At 43.5% G+C, this 21,175-nt stretch overlaps 2 protein-coding genes across 3 annotated transcripts; one reads left to right on the forward strand and one right to left on the reverse strand.

Moving 5' to 3' along the window:
- Positions 1-3,030: 3,030 nt before the first annotated feature.
- Positions 3,031-12,004, reverse strand: CLN5 (CLN5 intracellular trafficking protein). Of its 2 annotated transcripts, none has more exons than XM_030476211.1 (4): positions 11,795-12,004; positions 9,242-9,407; positions 7,831-8,056; positions 3,031-4,183 (listed from the first exon to the last, which is right to left on the reverse strand). In XM_030476211.1, the coding sequence occupies exons 1-4, from the start codon at positions 11,911-11,913 to the stop codon at positions 3,672-3,674; spliced, it is 1,023 nt and encodes a 340-aa protein (XP_030332071.1). In that variant the 5' UTR covers positions 11,914-12,004; the 3' UTR covers positions 3,031-3,671. The 2 variants fall into 2 exon arrangements, with proteins under 2 accessions (XP_030332071.1, XP_030332073.1); XM_030476213.1 differs by lacking the exon at positions 11,795-12,004 and adding an exon at positions 11,223-11,514 and having other exon boundaries at positions 3,037-4,183.
- Positions 12,005-15,269: 3,265 nt separating this feature from the next.
- LOC115603833 (glutamine amidotransferase-like class 1 domain-containing protein 3A, mitochondrial) lies at positions 15,270-21,152 on the forward strand. Its single transcript, XM_030476214.1, has 4 exons — positions 15,270-15,807; positions 17,279-17,450; positions 19,291-19,495; positions 20,857-21,152. The coding sequence occupies exons 1-4, from the start codon at positions 15,700-15,702 to the stop codon at positions 21,047-21,049; spliced, it is 678 nt and encodes a 225-aa protein (XP_030332074.1). The 5' UTR covers positions 15,270-15,699; the 3' UTR covers positions 21,050-21,152.
- The last annotated feature ends 23 nt before the right edge of the window (positions 21,153-21,175 follow it).

A 21,175-nucleotide genomic window follows, 5' to 3' on the forward strand; every position in this document is an offset into this window, starting at 1 on the left:
CACAACCTTCGTGCTGGTGTTCCCTCACTTTGGAATTCATGTCTCTGAAATCCAGCGTTCTGCTTCCCACAGAGAAGCCTCTGTTGGATCTCTCCCTTCCACTGAAGGTCAGCAGTTTTTTATTACAGCATCCTTAGCTCAAATAATGCAGCTATGAAACAAACTTCCCAGGCCAAGCCTATGTTGTAAGTGGCTCCAGGAAAAGCTACTGTGCTCCGTTTTAGCCAATCCTGTACAATTCTTATTTTGCCAATTCTTATGTTTGAACAAATAATAATAAAAAAAATAAGTAAAAATCCATGACATAATTAGTAACCAGAGTACCACAGACTGTCATGATGTTCACTAGAAACATGAACACAAGTGTCTTACAGCTGTATAAAATAATTTTCCCTGGGCTCAAGTTTATTTCGTGTTTTCAGAAGACAATCCAGCATTGGCTTGGTTGTCTGGTTTTGCGTAGGAGCTGTTAATATGTGCAGTCACAAATCTCACCTCTGAAGTGATGCAGCACTTGTGTCAGGTTTTTGATACACAGTCACTCTTGAAAGCTGTTGATGCAAAGCAGCTGGGGTAATCCTGACCAGTCATGCTCCATGAGGTAATACACCAGAAGTGAAAAGGTGAGTGATTTAAGAGCAGCTGCTTACATTAACTTGGTAGTTTCCTGTAGTTCACCTAAAGCTACAAAAGAGAATTTAAGGGGGGGGTTAGGAATTTTTCTCATTTTTTTTAGTCAGAAACGTTCACTAATACTCATGTAAACTGATGTGACTACATAGGTATACATTAGCTATATATAGCTCTCAATCATTGGTAAAATTTTGCTGTGGTCCAAATTAATTTCCTGTGAATGTAAAGCAGGTTTCAGCCGGGCCTCTTCAGATTTGGAGTAAGCCTGACTATAAACCTAGAATTTGTCATGTTACTTCAGAGATCTGTGTTTGCCTCTGGCTGGTCTAGTGGGTTCACAACACAATGCTAAACGCAAGTGTGGCTGCTGCTGCTGTATCTAGAACTGGAGCATTGATTTATGAGGAAATTAGTGAGGTCTTAAAGGGACTCAGAACTTCAGTGTCTGTAGCTCAGACTAGAAACTGTAAGTTAATTCTCCTAAAATACAGGTGCTGTAGAAACAAGTTCCTTGGAGGTATGATTGAGTGAAGTTTAATAGCATCAAAGCTAGGACAGTGAGACCACAATTAACCTCACATGTTCTGTATGTTCATCTGCTCATCCTTTTCGTTAGGTTTTTCTTGTAGGATCACAGCCACTGCTGGCCGTTGTTGTTCACATGCTTTGAAATGTAGACTGCAGTGTGCTTTCTGCTCTGCTTTCCAGCCAGGCTTTTGTAAGATGGCAGTTCTGGCAAAATGCTGAGCAACTGGGACAGCTTTGGACCTTTCATAGGAAAATACCTGCTTCTTCTGGTCTTGCAACATGACAGAAAATGCATAGTTTCCCATTTTAGGAAGCTCTTGCTTGAAGATCAGCTGTCATGGTTTGTTACATGAATATGGAGAGAGACTCTTGTGATATCTGGTATTGTACCTCATCTGCTGACTAATCTTTTATGGTTGTAAGATAAAGAACTGTGTGATGTGCAACCAGGCAGCTTGGATCTCAAAGCCAGATTTAAACACTAGTGAGGCAAGAACTTTGGTGGATGTAGTATCATCAGACCCATTTTGCTGCCTTATCCCCAAGAAGCAGGATTTAAGAGATAAAAAGTGCCACCCCTGAATCCTCCCCCAAAGGCTTGAGTGTTTGGGGTGTGAGGGAAAGAGGAAAAGGGTCAATTTCCTAATCCTGTAGCTGAAATCTCTGACAGCAAGAGAGTATCTGGACTGAAGGTCCTGTAGACCTACCTTATGGCCAGCTTCTTTCTTCCCTTTGAGGCTCAGATACCCAAAAGCTGTTCTCTGAACTCTGTAACAGCCTTTGTTACATGCAGCAGATGGGAGACAGGCTTTAGAACAGTCCCTTCCCCAGGGCCTGTAGCATCAAGCTCTTCAAGGGATTTTGACTCTCAGAGGTGGTATGAACCCCCCAAGTTATTGTTTCAGGATAACTGTTCACAGCCATTTTCATAGTATTATGTTAGACGGCATAGTATCAGTTAGAAAATTCCTCACAGGAGTCTCTCAGCTGGCTAAAGCAAGAGCTGGTGTCTTTGGTTGCAGAATAAAGTCTTTCAAGGTGAGGCAGAAGATGAAGTTTCACAGAAGTGAAACTAATGAGCAGCTTTCCCCTGCAGCACAGAGGTACTCTGATCACCTCATTCATCTCGCCCTCTCATGCTCATCCCATTACATGATAATGCAATTCAACTGATTAATGTTAGCGACTTTTTAACACAAGGTTAACTTTCTGCCATTCTTACGATTTGAATCAAATCACTGCGTACTCCCCTCTTTGCCTGCACCAAGTTCTTAACTTGGCCCAAGCCAACTGAAACTGCAGAGCTGGGTTCCTGTGTCACTGCTTAGCCATGGTGCAGCAATAACCTCCGCAGCAGCACTACTCATTCTGCAGCTAGTTAAAAAAATAAAGCAAGCAGTGTACATTTGCAGAGGGTTATGCTGCTGCAGGTGTATGTTTAGTGTACAGGCACCTCGCTGCTCTCCAGAAAGCCAGTGTTCCCTTTGCTTTGGTCAATTGGGTTTAAAGAAACCCATTACCAAGCTGCTGCAGGGGTCACCTGGAGCAGGACTCATGGACACCACAGCCAGCACAGCACCATGACTGCACACAGCACTGCCAGAGCCTGCACTCGCTTCTCACAGGCAACTCTGTGACCAGTGTGGATTTTTAACTCTGACACCCCACAAACTGCCACTGCTTCTTTCATAGTAAATGCTTTTTAAAGACATTTAAAAGTAATACAAACATGACTTCTATGAAACTGATCTAATCAAAGCCTCAAGCAGACTTCAAGGCAGGAGACTGCTACAACACTGCAGTTATGCATCAATGCCGACGTCAGAACAGGCTCTTTGCCTTCTGTCTGTGCCAGAAAACACACACAAATCTTGGGAAGAGCCATCTGTATTGTGTTCACAATGCAGGTGAAGGAAGCAAAGTGAGGAAAAGATATCACCCATGCCATCTTCTAGTAGATTCTGCCCCTTCCCACCCTGATGAACACCTATGTCACGAATCAGAGAACAGTTCATAGGTCCCAGTTATACAAACCCAAGAAATACAGAAACGTCAACGTAAGGCACATGTTGAGGGAACTGGGCACATCCAGGCACTCAGGTTTGTCAGCTCCAACACACGGATTCGCCGAGCTGTTCAGACTAAAAGGTCCTTGTAATGCTTGTGTCCCACCATGTTGGTGGCCAGGTGCTCTCTGTGGCCACATGGCCATCTATGCGGAGACCAGAGCAGGCTGCCTTCCACATGCCCTCTGGCACTGCAGAGTCTAGCCAAGAGCAGCCGCACTGGCCCACCTTCAGACAGGTCACACAGAAGCCAGGCATGTCAGAGACACTGAAGCTACACAGGTAATAAGTAAAAAAAGGCAAAGTCTTTCATGTGATCTAACAAAGCCTTCCCAACACAGCTTTCACAGTTGGCAGTGAAACACTTTAACACCATCATGGCAGCACTCCCAAATCCTTATGAATATTCTGACATAAGGGCAAGTTTGGTTCTTCAGTAAGCCACTACACACCAAAGGATGTTTTGCTTCCAGTAGGTAATGGGACCTCTTCATAAATTATTTTGAGATAAGGGAACTTCATAGGTAAAAACCAGTATTCCAAGTTGTAGAAGAGGTAAAACTGATGATTCAAGATGACACGATCAATAATTTTTAGGAGATCCACAAAAAACTCCCTGACTGTCCGATGGGGTTTGAATGGGTAGTAGAAGTCCCTTATAGCTGCTGCCAATGTCTTGTTTCCTTGTGGTCCAAAAATAGATGTTTCATTTCCCAGATAAACAGGCTCACCACTGAATAAAATTATGCTTGTGTAGTTTGTTTGTATCTTCTTAAAGACAGCTCCCAAGTCAGCCAGCTTCTGGTACGTTCTCAGTATAAATTTAGAGCATTCATAAGCGTCAAACCACACTACTGATTGTTTGTCAGGACTTGCCTGAACTGTCCAGGTCTCATAGTAAATGCCAGTCTCATTGTCGTGTCTCACCCATTTTGCCATTTCATTAAACATGGTTCCTGTAAGAGATGAAAATAAGTATTACAGAGATAAGGTAACAAATATCTGACTCAGAATATTTTCCATCTATTTCAAGGTTCGCCTCCCTTCCCTGCAGAAGTTTACCTGCAACGCTACCTGAGCATACAAGGACACAAGGCTTAGGTTGGAGGGAGAAGCAATACCCAGCTGAAAAAAGCTATATTTACATGTAAGTTATTTAAACTGTAATTCCTTTTTCTGCCCCATTTCCTGCTACTATGCGAAAACATCCAAACGTCAGGGAACCATGACACTTCTGATTTTGTTTTATCCATGCAGACAAGCAGTGCAGGTGGCACAATCTACCAGAAATGCTGACAAAGTCCTCACCAGCGCACCAGGCGTTTCCGCACTTCCTGAAGTTTTACCTGAATTCAGCAATTCATAGATTGGTTTGGGTTGGAAGGGATCTTAAAGATCCTCAGGGCAGAAGTTTCATGTCTCCACAAAAGAAACCCTACACTGGGATACCTGCTGTTTTAGCAGCTCCTCAGACAGCAAAGTTGAACTAAAAGCCAAATGATGAGACGGATGTGAAGACCAGTAAACTTCAAGCCCTTGAGGATTATTTCTTAATTTAGAATACATGTTTGGAGCACTCTGGTGATGGTGATTCACAACCGGAATGAGGAAGACATCCCTAACAACTCATCTCTCTGGTAGCTTGCTATGGGCGATGCACCAGCTTCTGCTCCAAAATACAGCTGAAGCACAGGGCTAATTTTCCTTCTTTTGTTTTTCCCTGCAATCCCAGCACTGCACCTCAGCTGAGCCCTTCCCACGCTCTCTTTCCTCAGCCACAGCACAGTATGACCATCCATGACTCAGATCTGTGTGGCACCTTATATTCACAGCATGACCAAATTTTGCAGGTTCTTCTTGCACAACACATCAGAAGACACAGTCAAACGACAGCTTGCAATCATGAGGGTGTTCCAAGCCGTGATCTCTCTTGAGCTGCAAGTGTCACTGCTGTGAGTGCAGTAACCATGCTTCGTAGCTGCTGACAGATGGGCAGGACTGTTGCAAGCTGTCATGGTTTGAGCCCAGCCGGTAATTCAGAACCACGCAGCCACTCGCTCACTCCCCCCTTCTTCCTCCCCCTGCTCCCGGAGGGATGGGGAGGAGAATCGGAAGAATGTAACTCCCACAGGTTGAGATAAGAGCAGTCCCGCAACTAAGGTATAATACAAACCCACTACTGCTACCACCAGTGATAATAATGATTAGTGAAATAACAAGGGGAGAGGATACAATCGCTCACCACCTGCTGACCGATACCCAGCCCGACCCGAGCAGTGATCTGGGCCTTCCGGGTAACTCCCCCCAGTTTATATACTGGGCATGACGTGCCATGGTATGGAATACCCCTTTGGCCAGTTTGGGTCAGGTGTCCTGTCTCTTGATTCCTCCCCGCTTCCCCTCCTCTCTGGCAAAGCATGAGACTGAGAAAGTCCTTGGTCGGAGTAAACATTACTTAGCAACAACTAAAAACATCGGTGTTATCAGCGTTGTTCCCAGGCTGAAAGTTAAAAAACACAGCACTGCACCAGCTACTAAGAAGGAGAAAAATGACTGCTATAGCTGAACCCAGGACACAAGCTGAGAGTCTGGCAGCAGATACCTCACAGTTCAGGGGTGGCAGACATCAGGCAGACCCATGTCACCACCGCCCTGCATGCGACAACCAGCCTCTTGCATTGCCCGAGTTCACCGCAACGTTGCGTTCGTCAAGACCAATGAAGAGCACTGCACGCCATGCTCTCCCTCCAAAACATACTGCAAAGGTCAGATTGGTGGGTCTACTCTTCATCAGAGAGTAAACATGTCTCACACTTACCCCAAGGTAAGGCCTGTGTGCAAGCCACTACCTCAGAGTGGTAGAGCTCTGCACGGTCACCTCCTAGGCTGCACCATTTTAACTGTTTTTCACACTTGGGAGATTTTGGGCTTCACAGTAAGCATAACAATCATTCTGTTTAGTGAAAGCGTTGGATACTCTCTTTTTTTAATTGCTCATGACTTGGTTTAATAAAACAGCAAGTGATTTCATCTGTATTAAGAACTGTACTTACTATACACGGGCTTGAAGCTCCCCTTCGGATTCTCTAATTCCTACCAGATCACCTTCCTAGTGTGTATTCTTTAAGGCATGTTATTGAAAAGGATTTGTCTCTCCTAACAAGACTGAGATGAACTTCATATGAAGTTCTGGCCTTAACCTCTTAGATTAAACAAAAAATATTACAGGTTAATGCACAGCTCCATGATAATCTCTTGGAAGATGCCTAAACAATAAAAAAATCTGACTTTGGCTAATCCTGCCCTGTTTTACAGAAGAAACATATCCCTAAGTAACATTCACACAGCCAATGGGCTTTAAGACAACATGAGATTGCTTCACTGCAGTCTGCTGGCAAAGGGCAATGTAGGATCTCACAAAAGCAAAGAGGGCCAGCTGTTTCGTATGTTAAAGCCCTCTCCCACAAAATGGGACACTTTTTGCCTGCTCTCTGAAGGAAGGAGGTTCAGCTCATGATCACAGAATCATAGAATGGTTTGGGTTGGAAAGGAACTTAAGATCATCTAGTTCCAACCCCCCTGCCATAGGCAGGGACACCTTCCACTAGAGTAGGTTGCTCAAAGCCCCGTCCAACCTGGCCTTGAACACTGCCAGGGATGGAGCATCCGTAACTTGCCTGGGCAACCTGTTCCAGCGTCTCATCTGTGCTCGCACCCATTCATCCTCTTCCACAGTAACTTTCGGCACTGGATAGATTATCTAGAGACTAAGTCCAGCAAAGCTGCTGAAGCTGGATTCGGGCAAACATAAAGCACCACATCACCCTATCTGTAACTTTCCACTGTGCCCTGTACACAGCTAACTTCGCAGAGTAAGTCATTTTGGTCACAAAATTTGTAACTCTCCAAGTCCTCAGTGGGCTTTGTTTTTAAGCCATTCACTGTATTATTACAGTAATCAGCCAGATTTATTTAAAGGACCTTTTCATTTTAGGATTTCAGTGTTTGGTATACACAAAGAAGCTATTCTGGTGATCATCCACTTATTTAGAGGTGTAAGTCCTGGTTTTGTTCTACACCATATGACAGAGACCTATTACTGGGGACATTTGCACAGTTTTTATAACACATAATGGGGGAGATGGAAAGAAGAGATTAGTATTCTTTATATTTCTGAGACAATTTCTAAATATGCCTTATTTGTTTGCCCAGTAATCTACACATTTCCACCAGTTTTTCTATCTCAGCAGTCATCTGTCACTTCACAATAGAAGGTTTTGTTTTGGTGAAATCTTGTGAAACAAGTCTATAATGGTTCTGTACAAGCTGTTTTCTATTTTTACACTCAAGAGACTCAATGTTTTTGTACAGCAACACCAAATGACTCTCATTTAACAAATCTTCAGGGTGTTTTGTTCAAAAGGCAGCAGCCTCAGACCACTTTCTGTATAGAGCGCAGAGATAGTATTTCAGTTTGAAATTAGTATCAGTGACTAACATTGTGAATAACCTACAAAACATAAATTAAAAGGTACTGCTTTACAGGAAGACAAGGCTGACTCTATATTCTATATAAGCACTACCCAAAGCATTTGAAACCTACCTGATATTGTGGTCACAAGAACTAAAGTTCCATTTTCCTTCCAGTGTGCATCATCTATTCCTTCATAAAAGCAGGCAGCACCCTGGTTACACCAGAATGGTGCATCCATGCCAGGCCGTAGATGTGGAAATGTGCAGTTCCCAAGTTGGAAGAGTTCATACCACTCCATTGTATAGTTTTTGCCTGTTAGAGAGCTCTTGAAACCCACAGCATCATGCATAATTTTCTGGAAAAGAAAAAAAACAACCAAAGGCCCAGAACTTTAACATAAAAACTACTTCAGCTTGAGCTGTACAGAAAATAAGACACTTGGGAGCTGCTGTGTCACAGGGTGAGAAGAGAGGCAGAGGTTCCTATAACGCCTTGGATTCAGCAGCACTGATACACAACATACTGGATTGTATCACACACGTACTTTTATCATAGAGCCACACTGTCTCAGCAGTTGTCTATCCATCCATTATGAATTCTGTCTCCAGATACTCAGTGGGAGCTCATCTTCAAAACTCAAGTTTACTTCTGAATCAACCTCACAGGGGTATCAAACACATAAAGACCAGAACAGAGTTACCAAAACCAGATCTTAGTAATTAAAGCCACAAGAGGAATGAGATAAATATTTCTTTCAAAAGCTGTAAATAAATCAATCCAACCTTAGTTTAACAACTATGATATTTGAAGCTATTTCCATTTTTGACTCTGTGTGCTTGGTTTTGATGTTGCTATTTCATGTTCACTAGTATTTATTCACTAGGGATTGTGCTTTCAAGCTTAATTATGCTACTGAATTATAAATATCACTGAAGTTGAGATTCTTTAATTAGTCTCCATTCATGGAGTCATGCAAATATGGAAGTCTGTGATCAGTCTTAAATAAAGTCTAATGATCAGTCTTAAATACCAATCATAACATTCAAGAAAGATCCATGAAAGCAACCAACTCCCCACGATCCAGGATTCTGACCAGCCAGCTGTGCACTCCTGACAGATATCCATGTTCATGCAAATATGTAAGTTTTTAAGAACAGAAAACTTAATACACTAAGGAAACACTTCATCTGATATAAGGGGATAAATATATTTTCTTGATGCAGTTCTAGCGCAGAAAAACACTCCAAACGTAATGATGTGGATATACAAAACACTGCCAAAGCTCCATAGGAGAACACATTCAAACCCACCAACAGTGCTGGTCATGCTCTTTTCTTTAGCTGAGCTAAATTCTGTAACTTCTGTTTGAAGCTTACAGCTCTTTGGGCATCCTTCCTATAGATAGCTGAGCTTGAGTGCTCCAATACTCTTCCATGCAAACGCATCTCAACCTTACACTCTTGCTTCCCTTCTTGACACCCGCTGTTGAACTCAGCTGAATTTGACACTACAACTTTGTTAACCAGAAACATCACCTTACCAAATGTCCTAGTAGGTCCCCATATTTGAATTCCCATACAGGAGCCTGTAATCGATACACTTCAATTATGTCCTCTTCCTTCATAACTGGAATGGCAGAGCCACTGGGACAGAAGGTGTAACGAGCTTGGCAGTAAGGATCGGGTTTTGGACGATAGTCAAAGCGCCTGCATTGAGAAAGAGAAGCACACAGAATGATAAGCACAGCTTCCTGGCTGGAGTAACTGCTTCGTGGCTTCCTAAGGGCCTGAGGGGGACAGCCCAAGTGTCCAGCCACCCCAAAGACAGGTTCTGTGATCCAGACACTGCAACACTTGGAGCTACACAAGTCTGTCAGGCTGCTGAGGTGCACATCTGCAGAAACAGGACTTCAGATTCATAAATGCCAGTCATGTTGTACAGAGTACGAATCACAATACAAATGGAAACACAACTCTTCTGCAACTGACAAAAGACTGTTTATAAGAAATATTCAGTGAAGAACCCTAAATGCAAAGATCACATATGGCCAATTGTGAATTATAGCAAGCACTGAATTCTTTTAACTTCTTTAATATAACCTGGATGAGAACAAGTTTGGAAAGCACAGTTACTTATTAACTAACACTACTGGAAATGGATTTCTGTTGAACATGTAACTATTTCTGTGTACTTAATATCCCAAAGTTCAAATAGGTTAATGAAGATGTTCATATTATGGCTCAAATGGAAGGAATTAACTGATGATATGACATGGACATTATAATGTTAGTGACTTATTTTGGAGGTGGACTTGGCAGTCCTGGGGTAACGGTTGGACATGGTGATCTTGAAGGTCTTTTCCAACCTGGCTGATTCTGTGATTCTGTGATGGAGTGGAAATGATGCAGATTACAAAGGGTGACTTATACTCACAAAATCAGGGACACACAGATGCTGGGGAGAGGACAGTTTGAGATCTGCCTCAAAAATATTCTCCTAACAGTTGGTCCACACAGGGATTGACCAGTTTGCTCTGGGAAACTATTGTGTAGTAAGAGCTCCCTACATGGAGCTATTTTTACTCTAGAATATTGCCAATATCAGAACAAAACCAGAAACAAACAAAAAAATAAATCTATTCCTCTATACTAATTTAGATAATGAAGTGTAAGAACTTCACTAGTATCACTGTTTCCATCCACCATTCCTATTAAACCTCAAAAACGGAAGACCAAATCTGCTTATTCATCACGTTATATACAAACAGCAAAACAGTTTTCTGACAAATCTTCCTTTTCCCAGTTTCCTTCAGCTTCACTCCCTGTATTTCACTTAAAACACAGGTTCCTATATTCCTGTTACCAAGACAGACTGGAGTACACAGCTTGCCCAGAGCACAGCCTGAGAACCAAACACAGTTGCCCAGAGCTCCTGCATGACACAAATACCCCAGCCATGAGATGACTCAAGGACATGGGACTTCCTGAGCCATAGTAAGGCCAGTAGCCCTGCTGAGACACTACTGATTTTCAGTGCAGACCTCTCCAAGCTTGCTGGGTACTTCAGCATGTCAGCTTTATTTTGTCCAGGGGAAAAGGGAAGGGACACTGAAAAAAGAACATATAGTTACAAAACAAAGACTTATGCCAGCCACACATTAAAGTCCTGTTTCTAAACTGCACACCTTGTATTTTCAATTTCCCGTCCCACTGCACTTCCCATGCGACAAGGAGGTAACAAGCATGTTAAGAAGTGCTAAAATACCACATTTCTGAGGTTCTCACACTGACAGGCTTGCACTCCACTTTGACCACCCCAAGACCCAATCTTGCAACTACTGAACTTGCTGGAAAACCCAAACAACTCGTGACGGCAAGATCAGCTCCTTCAGGCATCACCTGATACAAACATAACTGCTCGGAATTACACAACAGGCTTTCAAAACTTCAGGTTTGCATTAGATAGCAGTCAAATATTGCGAACACCTCCCTTTACAAACAGCAAACCCGCACAAAATACACATGCAAGCACAGCTCTTCTCTGAAGAGGCTCACTTCCTCAGTATAACTCAAGCTGCAGCTATGTGCTCCAGTAAATGCGATAACATGCACTCTTCTGCTTTCTCCAACACCACCATGTCTTCCTCTGGAGCTAAGACAGCTCTGGAGCAGAAATGGGGAGTTTATACAATTTCACGTATCATGAACAGAAGTACGAAGGAAAGTTAAATTAAAAAAAAAAATATAATAAAACGTAGCCGGACTTCCTCATCACAACTCTTCGCTAGAACGGGGATTAAAGGAACATCTTTAAAGCAAGGGCACTCATTCCCACTTCTGACAGAGGGAGCGCAATTCCCATTCCCTTGCGAGCTAAATACACCCAATACCGCAGAAATGACAAATATCCCCGCGGTTAAAAAGGGGAAACTATTCATGGCCATTTTAGTCTAAAAATTAAATAAGCAAAGAAAACCAGCGGAAAGCTGACGGACCCTGGAGGCAGCTGCTGCGGGCGGTTAGGCGCGGGCAGCCGCGGAGCCGCGCCTCTCCCCGCTCCGGCCGCCGGGCCCCGTCCCCGTGTGCTCACTCACCTGTAAGGCACCGGCCACCGCCGCTGCGGGGAGCGAGGCCCCGCCGACAAACAAGGACCCCAAACCGCCGCCGCCAGCAGCAGCAGCTGCAGCAGCCGGTAGTGCCGGACGGCACCCATGGCGGCGCGGCCTGCGGGGCCTCCCGGCCCCGGTGCTGCGGCCCGGCGGGGGAGTCGGCGGGGCTGCGTCGGCCTGGCGGAAGGGAAGGAGGGAGGGAAGGAGGGAAGCCGCCCCCGAGCCCGCCCACAGTGCCCGGACGGGCGGCGGGGCCCGGGGAGCGCCCGGGCCGGAGGCGCGAAGGGCGACACCGCGCTGTGCGCGGGGTCCCGACCCAACGCAGGGCGTTTCTAAGCTCTTTCTGAGGAAAACCTGCCGTGTGGTGAATCGGCCCTTAAACACGTCACTTGATGAGCCACGATTTCGGTTTTCTGGAGACAACTGTGCATTCTTTTAATTTATCTGGAGCACTTGTTAGCAGCCCGGCGTGTTGCTTCAAGCGTTGTTTTGGGGCCACTTTAGAACACACATCAAACGCCCATCCTTACACGCAGAATGCCCCGAGAAGGATGAGCTCTGGGTCTGGACCCAAGACGACGAGGTGAGGCCTCACCAAGCGGCAGAAGGGCTTTTGCTGTGATAAAGAGAGCCGCCCTGAGCCTCTTCTGGCTGCTCAGAAGTCTTGTCTGAAGCTTTTCAGTGTTTCAAGCTAAGTTCATATATCAGTCACCCACTCCAGGACACTTACTCAGGTTGTAACAATTTACATTATGGGGGTTATACAGCAGTTTATTCTCTCATTTTTACAACATAGCAAGAACAAACTACCAGAGGACCTCTGGCTAAGAGAAACAGCAATGACAGCTTTGCCAGCTGCACCCCTGCAGCAAGCATTTTTCCAGCTCTGTAAAGTTCAAAACTGGCTATGCTAGCATCAGAGCCCAGGAGGATAAGTTTGGTAGTTCCATAAGTTTTGGTGAAAGAGCTGGTGTGTGCTATTCACTGGGTAAATAATAACTGTGCTGTGGACTTTTGACTAACAGGAGCCAGAGAAGCATCCTTGTTCATTGCATACAAGCCCTAGTCTAGCTGAAAAACCCCGCATCCTACATCAACATGCAGGATAGGCAGCTGAATACCAGTCTCTGTAATGCTGGAAGTACTAAAGGTGTTCAGAAAACTGTAAGATGGCACGGTTATTAAAAAGCTATTCAAATCTTTAATTTCAGCAACTTTTCTGTATCTCACTTCATTGCTGCCTGATTCTATACTGCTCATGTTTAAAACCCATGTCATTCAGCACTATACATTAATTTAATGCATGTATGCATAATCTATATTGTCTAGATTGTGCTTTTGCCAAGAAAGGTTGGACCAGATGATCCTTGAGGTCCCTTCCAACCTGGTACTCAATGATTCTGTGATTCTATACATACCTATATTTCAGTATTTCATTTTAATCTCATGCATGTTAGTTATGTCTGCTTTAAAGTAAAGCTCTGGTTTTGTTCTTTATAAAATAAAGTGTGCTATTATTCATGTATTTTCTAGCTTGAGTGTAGTATAAGATGCCAGCTTTTTCATGTGTTTGGAAAGGTTATGTGTTTGTGTGAAATACAGCTGTTATTCCTATTTTTAGAGATTGATGTGTAACCTTGTAAGTACTTTATGAAATAAGGGAAGCATAATTTATCCTTTCCATGAAGCCAGGCTGCAGGGAAGTGAAATGACATCATGAAGGTGCCATAACCGCTCATTAGCCAAACTAGAAATACAGTATGAACTGGTTCTTAGTCGTGGCTCAGCATGTGTTTGCAGTTTGCGCTATTAAGTCTCTATTCAGGCACTGCGGTGGTTGCTGAAAGTGTTGAGTCAAGTGACTAAGATGGCAAAGCTCTTGCTTTTTTCATTTTAGTAGCATTTTTGTATCTCACTTCATTGCACCCCTTAGGAAACTTTTGCTGCACAGTATTCCATTTTTTATTTCTCATATAACCTAAGTTACATTGTGAAACATATTTTAACATAGAAAATAAACAGCTAATAAATTTGTGAATAAATACACTTGAGCTAAAAAGCTCATGTTAGCTATTTCTGAATCAGCAGCTGTCTCGTTTATTAGCCAGACGCATGTCAGGGTGCCCTTCATAAACCGCCAGAGCTGATCTGCATCTTTGTCCATCAGCAGGCTTAGAGGAAAGATTGAGACTGCCTATAAAGATTATACTGGCACAGGTTGCTCAGAGAAGTTTTGGATGCCCCATCCCCGGCAGTGCTCAAGGCCAGGCTGGACGGGACTTTGAGCAATATGGTCTAGTGGGAGGTGTCTCTGCTCGTGGCAAGGGGATTGGTACTAAATGAGCTTTAAGGTGTATTCCAACCCAAACCATTCTATGATTCTGTGAAAGATCAGCTTCTAGAGTTGACAGGATTCCTACATTTTTCTCATTTCCTGGAGTACTTTCTTTTGCTTAGTGAAAACCGAACATTTTCCCGATGCAATGAAGAAGACTCTTGGTTATTTCCAATTATAAAAGTACTTTCTCCATCTCTGCCCTTGAGAGCAACAGGATGGAAGGAACAGAGAGAAAGGGGAAAACAACCCCTGCAGCAGCCAAAGGTTGTGGGTTTGAATGGCTACTTTGGTTTTGAACATCTACACAAGTCATCACACTGTAGCAAAAAACAAGACTGAAGGAAACACTGTCAAGCAGACAGCAGTATACCCTCAAGCAGGGAGCTTCGCTATCTCAGCACTTCCCTGTTCAAGAATCTCCCTATCCGTCATCACGCAGACTCCCCACCTCTCAATATATAGATGAATGCATTTTGCTACAGAAAGAGACTTTGCTTTCTTTCATATGCCATTTCCAGTGTAAGCACTGTTGTTGCCTCTGCAGAACCCCCATATTACAAATTTCTGGAAGACATTCTTATTTACCTACAAGATTCAGTTTTTCAGCACTCTGCCCCAGCAAAAACATAGGTTTTCATTACTAAGCCCAAGTTTCTTATTATAAGAGAAACAGACCATGAAATTTTTTTTTTTTTTTTTTCTAAAATTAAATACAACTGGTGTCCTATGTGGCATTTGCATGTGCAGGCACAAGGACAGTAGGGATGAACATCTGTCTGCCTTGGCCCAAAGAAGCCCTCTGGTTACCTAAGGCAATGCCTTCATGACCAAGCACGGAGCGGGTCAAAGAAGAAAGGTTCACTTTCCAAAGAAACTCTGGTTTTCCTGGTAAAATGAAGCCACTCCCTAGAACACAATGTGAGGTTACAAAAAGAGTCTCATGTGTGAGGGTACCGTTGATCCTCAACAGCATCAGAACCCAAAAGGCTTCTACCCAAACTCCACTTATTTTTGCTTTTGAAGCTGTATATTCATTACATCATTATAGTCCTACGTGTAAACAGGAAACCACACTGTGGAGCCTCTGTGAGGTCCTGCTGGAAGCAAAGCAACTTCCAGAAGAGCTGCAGCAATACAGATGAGTAACAGCACCACACAGCACCAGCTCAGTGCTACTGCTCCGCTGCGGTAAGCAGGCCAGGAAAGGGAGACCGAAAATACATCTGAGCCTGTTCCACGTAAAACAAAAAGCACATCTTCATCCATCCACCCCTCCGCTTTCCCTCTGCCGTTTAAAACTCATCCTCACCGACATGTCGTAGGCAGGAGGGACAGGACCTAGAGAACAGCTGCCCGCAAGGGTTTCCATGCGGTGTGGAGACCCCCGGGGCAGACTGAGCACCCATGGGCGCCGCCTTTAGGACCGCGGGCGCTGCAAGATGGAGGCCGAGCTGAACCCAGCGGCGCAGGCGCAGCAGCAGGAGGAAGAGGGAGGGTGCTGCGGGGTCCGGGTTCGCCCGCTTGGACAGCCTCTGCCTGGCGCTCGGCGGCGATGGGCAAGCGGGTAGCCCTGGTTCTCGCCGGCTGCGGCGTCTTCGATGGCAGCGAGATTCACGAGGCCTCGGCGGCGCTGGTGCACCTCAGCCGCGGCGGCGCAGAGGTAGGGGGCGGCGGGTCCCGCTCCCCGGCGCCCCGCAGGGCTGTGTGGAGCTGGGTGCGGTAGGCTCTTCGGGGCGGGGAATAGCTCCGCCGTCTCTTCGCGGCCCTCAGCAGCGGAGGGACTCCCGCCTTGGCCGGTCACCCCCCGCCCTGTGCCGGGGAGCGGGGCACGCCATTCCGTGGCTCCTGTTGTTCGTGGGATCGAGCCTCCCCCGCTTCATGGTGGTTTTTTTCCCCACCACAGCACACGACAATGTCTGTTCAACCATAATCTCTCTTATTATCTTGCCTTCTCCCTTTTCTTTATTCAATCCCTACCCAAAGCCGTGAATGTCCCCCTGACAGGAGCAGCGGCCCCGGGCAGGCCCGGGCGTGAGGAGTGGCAGGAGGCATTTCCCTGCTCCTGTGTCTGCAGGGTCCTGGAGATGGGGCCCAGTTAAAATTCTTCATCTGCTTTCTGATTGTTTTTGCGGAAGTCAGGAGCTCACCTTCGCTTACGGTCACCTGCATGCCTTCTGTTAGCTGTTTCTGGGCTTTCTCAGTAACTGGGAGTCATTGGAAGAGCCTGGGCCAGGATCATAGAATCATAGAATGGTTTGGGTTGGAAGGGACCTTAAACATCATGTAGTTCCAACACCCTGCCATGGGTAGGGACACCTTCCACTCGACCAGGTTGCTCAGAGCGGTATAGTGGTGTGCTTTGATCCTGTCAGTGGCTTCAGATGGTGGAAGGTGGTCACTTTCTGGCTGCGTGTAGCTGCACTCAGGTGTCTGATGGTAACAGCAGCACCCCGTATTTTGCACGAAATTTTAGAATTAACTGAAGTGGTGAGTGCTGAGAAGTCTGCAAGACTTCTGTTTTGAAAAACATGTGAAAACAGGCCCTGCAGTACACCTTTCACAGAGCTTTGCATTTTGATGCAACTTTCCCCTCTTGTGCCTAACCAGAATATGTTCTTCCATGTTTTGTTTTCCTTTCCTGCTACCAGTGTTTTAAAAAAGTGATTAACTCTTAATGTGTGCAATAGAAATGCTTGTGAAGTTTGCATCCTTATATTTTGTACAACTTTTTTAGCAGTATGATCCCTTCACAGTTAAGAGCAGCCTTTTTTCAGACTCAGCTGTGTGCCCAGTCAGGCTGCTGATATAAATTGTGGTGCTCTGTTTGTCCTTGGGGTTATCTGCAGAGAGAAAGCAGGCCATGGCAAAATCAGTAAGCTTAATGTTGGTATCAGAATGCACTCCTGTCAAAAAGCTGCAGGAATAGGATGGGGAGGATGGACAGGTTTACCTGTCCTAATATGCCACCTATCGCTTTAGATATTTAATGCCATAGATCCATCCTATGGAATCCACTTCTCTTGGATAAGAGATTTCAGGAGCAAAACTGTTTTCATTAAATGATGTGTGTTATGACCAATGTGTAAGAGTTCTGTTTACATTCACAAAAGTGTTTCATCTCTGTATTCTAGGTGAAGATATTTGCCCCCAATATTGAGCAAAGGGATGTAGTCAATCACCTAAAAGGAAGTCCAACAGAAGAGAAGAGAAATGTGTTAGTTGAAAGTGCCAGGTTGGCAAGAGGAAACATTCAGGATTTGGCTGAACTGAAAGCTAGTGAATTTGATGCAGTCATTTTCCCTGGTAGGTGCTTTTAAAAGAAAGTTATTTGTGGTTTTTCCATTGCGAATTGAAATTCCTCTGTTACTTTTTTATTTTTGATCCATTTAGAGAATAAATTACACTCTTGAATTTGAGAGGTATTGGGGGGGGGGTGTTCTTTTTTTTTTTCCTTATTTTCTTTCAGGAAGAGAAAATGTTTTAGCAAGCTCCTGCGGCCTGATAAGTCATCTCAGTTTATTTATTAATTTATAGTTCAGTAATTTAAAATTCCAGACTGTACTTCTGGTGTTAAGTTACACATTGCACTGTGCCTTCTTTCTAAGGGTAGTGAAAACTTGATTATCTACATGTGGACAAGAACAAAAGTAGGGTCAGAACTTGACATTACATGGCAATGCCTTGATTTTAGGGCCTCTGAAATTGTTGGCAGAATAGGTTTCTAAATAGATTATATTCCCCATCAGATGTGAGTACATTTTGTTTCAATTAGGTATCTGGCCTGCTGCTGATCAAGTTACACTAAACATGTTTATGGATAATTTCTTATTTATAGACCACAAAATTGCCTTTCAGACGGAGGCAACTGTAATCACTTTAGAAATGCAGAAACCAGTGTCACAAGGAAATTATGACTTGCTGAAGATGACTTTCCAGAATATTCATATTACTGTTAAATACTGCCTTCATGATTGTGCCTGAGCGTTAATTTTGGAGTTGTGATACTGTCTTCTGTTGTAAAGCCAGCAGAGGGAGCGTGTGTGTAAGGCAAGAGAAACATACTTCCAGCACTAAAATGTGCGGGTGACATCATGGCTGGTCAGGGCGTAGAGGCTAGCAAATATTTTCCACGTTAATTTCATGCTGTTATAAGCCAGGCTCAGGGGGTTGCTGTAATAACTGTTAGAGGGAAATAAACTCTATTTAAAGTTTGAAAATTAAAATCTTACCTCAGAGATTCCTGATAACACTCGAAAGTGAGCATAGAGTGAAAAGAAAAATATTAAAAATGCAAAGCTACTTGATGTTCTCCATTGAAATACTTGTGGAAATTTCTGTTTGTTTACTGTAGAAAAGCTGGTGTTGTGTACCTCCCTTAAGGACTCAAATATAATGGATGATTACACTTACTAATAATCTCTGATTATTCTGATCTGCGAAGTGAAGGTGCTGTAAAATACAGTCTGCTTGTGCAATTAAATGACAAATGCAAGTAAAGGATTGTTATAACTAATTTCTAGAAAGACAAATCTAGCATTATTTTTAATAGGAAATTATGTTACCATTCACAAGTGATATGTCTCAGAATATCATATGTTATAATTTCTTTTTTTATGTAATATCCATTTGGGTTTTATTGTGTTAACCCTTTTTTATTTTTAAAGTCCAAAAATAATACTAGGGGAGTAAAAAAGCTTAAGTATTGAACTAAAACTTGAGTGAATTACTGTAGAGGGTTAAATCACTGCATTATTCTTGTGACTTACACTCTTCTACTTCTGACTATCATTGGTCTTTTTTCTGATCCCTCTCTTCCTTATTGAGGGATGCATATCAGATGGTTCAGCTTTTCCAATGACTAGCAAATGAAGGTGAGCTTTCCTGTTTGTCTGTTTGTTGCTCAAGGTTAAGTTTTCTGGCCTATGTAACATATGTGCTATAAAAAAGTGCAATTAAACTTTTAACATTGTAAACCCATCATGTTTCACGTGCTGAAAGCTTTCAGTGTAGTAACTTACCAGTCCTATGTATGCCAAGATTATGTTGTGGAAAAAAAAGGAGAACTTCTGTCTGGTGTTGAATTGAACAACTTTTAGCAGTGTCGTACATTTGAGCTTTTTGTTTGTTTTCCTTTTGTTTTCAGGTGGTTTTGGTGTAGCAAAGAACCTGTGTTCCTGGGCTGTAGATGGGAAGAACTGTACTGTCAATGAGCATGTGAACTTCACACTCCAAGCTTTCCACAGTGCTAAAAAGCCCATTGGTTTGTGCTGCATATCACCAGTTCTGGCAGCTAAAGTCTTTCCTGGTTGTGAGGTTACAGTTGGCCAAGATAAAGATGTAGATGGAAGGTAAGAAGGAAATGGATAGAGATAATTTACATAGGAATTCAGATTAGGAAATGGCCAGTCTTCTGTGCAGAGGTCTGAGGTCTCTGGTGTCAGTAAATCTTGGGTAACTTCTGAGTGACATTTTTCACTTGTTTGTAATTTTCACTTGCATAATAGTTCTTGTATAATGTGCAGAGCTCTCAGGGCAGACAGACTGAATCTGTGAGGTCAGGTGACTTGTACACTACAACGTTGGAACAATTTATCCCTAAATTCAGAAATACATTGGTCGATATCACAGAAAAGACCTTTAAGATCGAGTCCAACCATTAACCAACATCCACAGGCACACTACAATTAGTAGTTTGACGCCTCTAAGTAGCGTTCTATCTTGCGTAAGCTGTCGCTCTGTGAGCCACTGAAGGTAACGTAAGTTCCTGCGCTGGCTTTATTGTGCAGTGTGGGCATTAATGAATCAGTGGATGTAGCATCTGTCCTAAAAGTGGCAGAACAAAGCAACTTTTATGGAATCATAGCTGCGCAAACATGCAGATGACCAAGGATATAAAGTAATTTTTTCCCCATTATATTAATGGTAACTGAGCGATGGATTTTAGCTCATACTGAGTGAGGTACAGAATGTGCTTACCCAATGCCTTTGAAGGCCATGATTCATATTGCAAATGTGGGAATGAAGAACAGGCACGTGGCCAGCTGGCATTCAGAAACTTGGTACCCTGTGGTAATTGGAGTGTCTGTTTAAATTGCATCTGTGGGCTTTTGTCTGCTCAGGGATTTCTAGTTTTTCAGTCGGTAGTGGTTTGGGGCCAGTTTAGGGGAGGCAGTTGAGAACAGGACCTGGCAGAAGTATGTACTTGTTCAAGAACTGTCAACTCCAGTAAAACTTCTGAATGGAATTTCATCTCAGCAGCGGTACTGAGGGATTGCCTCTGCTCCTCCCTTATCCTTAGGGGAAAAAAAAACCCCAACAAAATTCTGCAGAATCCCAGCAGAACACCTTACATGGAGGTGTTGGAAAAGGTCTAAGGTGTCTGCACGTTCAGCTGGCCTTTCTCAAACTTTTGAGGATCAGTTATGATCACTTGGTATCATCTTGTAAACTTATTGAAAGATTGTTAAAACTAGAATTACACCTTCTGCCATAATGTGGCTTTGCATTTTTGACCTTGTTTTCAAAGCTATCAGATGATCTGTTTTGTCCATAAGGGCTGGAAGAACCTGGCAGTAGCAGTCTGACTCCCTTGTCATCATCAACTAAAGAGTCACTTAAGTATTGTGGTAGTTCCCTCATTCAAGTTATGTTGGCAAAACTTTATGCCTGTATTATCTCTTTATGTTAATGACAGTCTTTTTATTTACAGATTTCCTGATGCTGAAACGGCATCTGCTATAGTCGAGCTTGGATGTAAGCACATTTGCAAAAATGTAAATGAATCCCATGTGGACAAAGCCAATAAAATAGTTACTACCTGTGCTTTCATGTGCAAGGCTCCTCTGCATGAAATCTTTGATGGAATTGGAACAATGGTACAGGAAGTCCTGAAACTTGCATGACTGGAAGCATACAGACTTCTACAAGGAAATCAATTTAGCTGAGCATAAGCATTTAGCTTCCTTTGAATGTAGTAATAAAATAATGCAACTACTAAACATCACAGTTCTTGGTTTGTTGTTTGGTTT

This window comes from Strigops habroptila, chromosome 2, assembly GCF_004027225.2.
Source record: "Strigops habroptila isolate Jane chromosome 2, bStrHab1.2.pri, whole genome shotgun sequence".
NCBI classification, from domain to species: Eukaryota; Metazoa; Chordata; class Aves; order Psittaciformes; family Psittacidae; genus Strigops; species Strigops habroptila.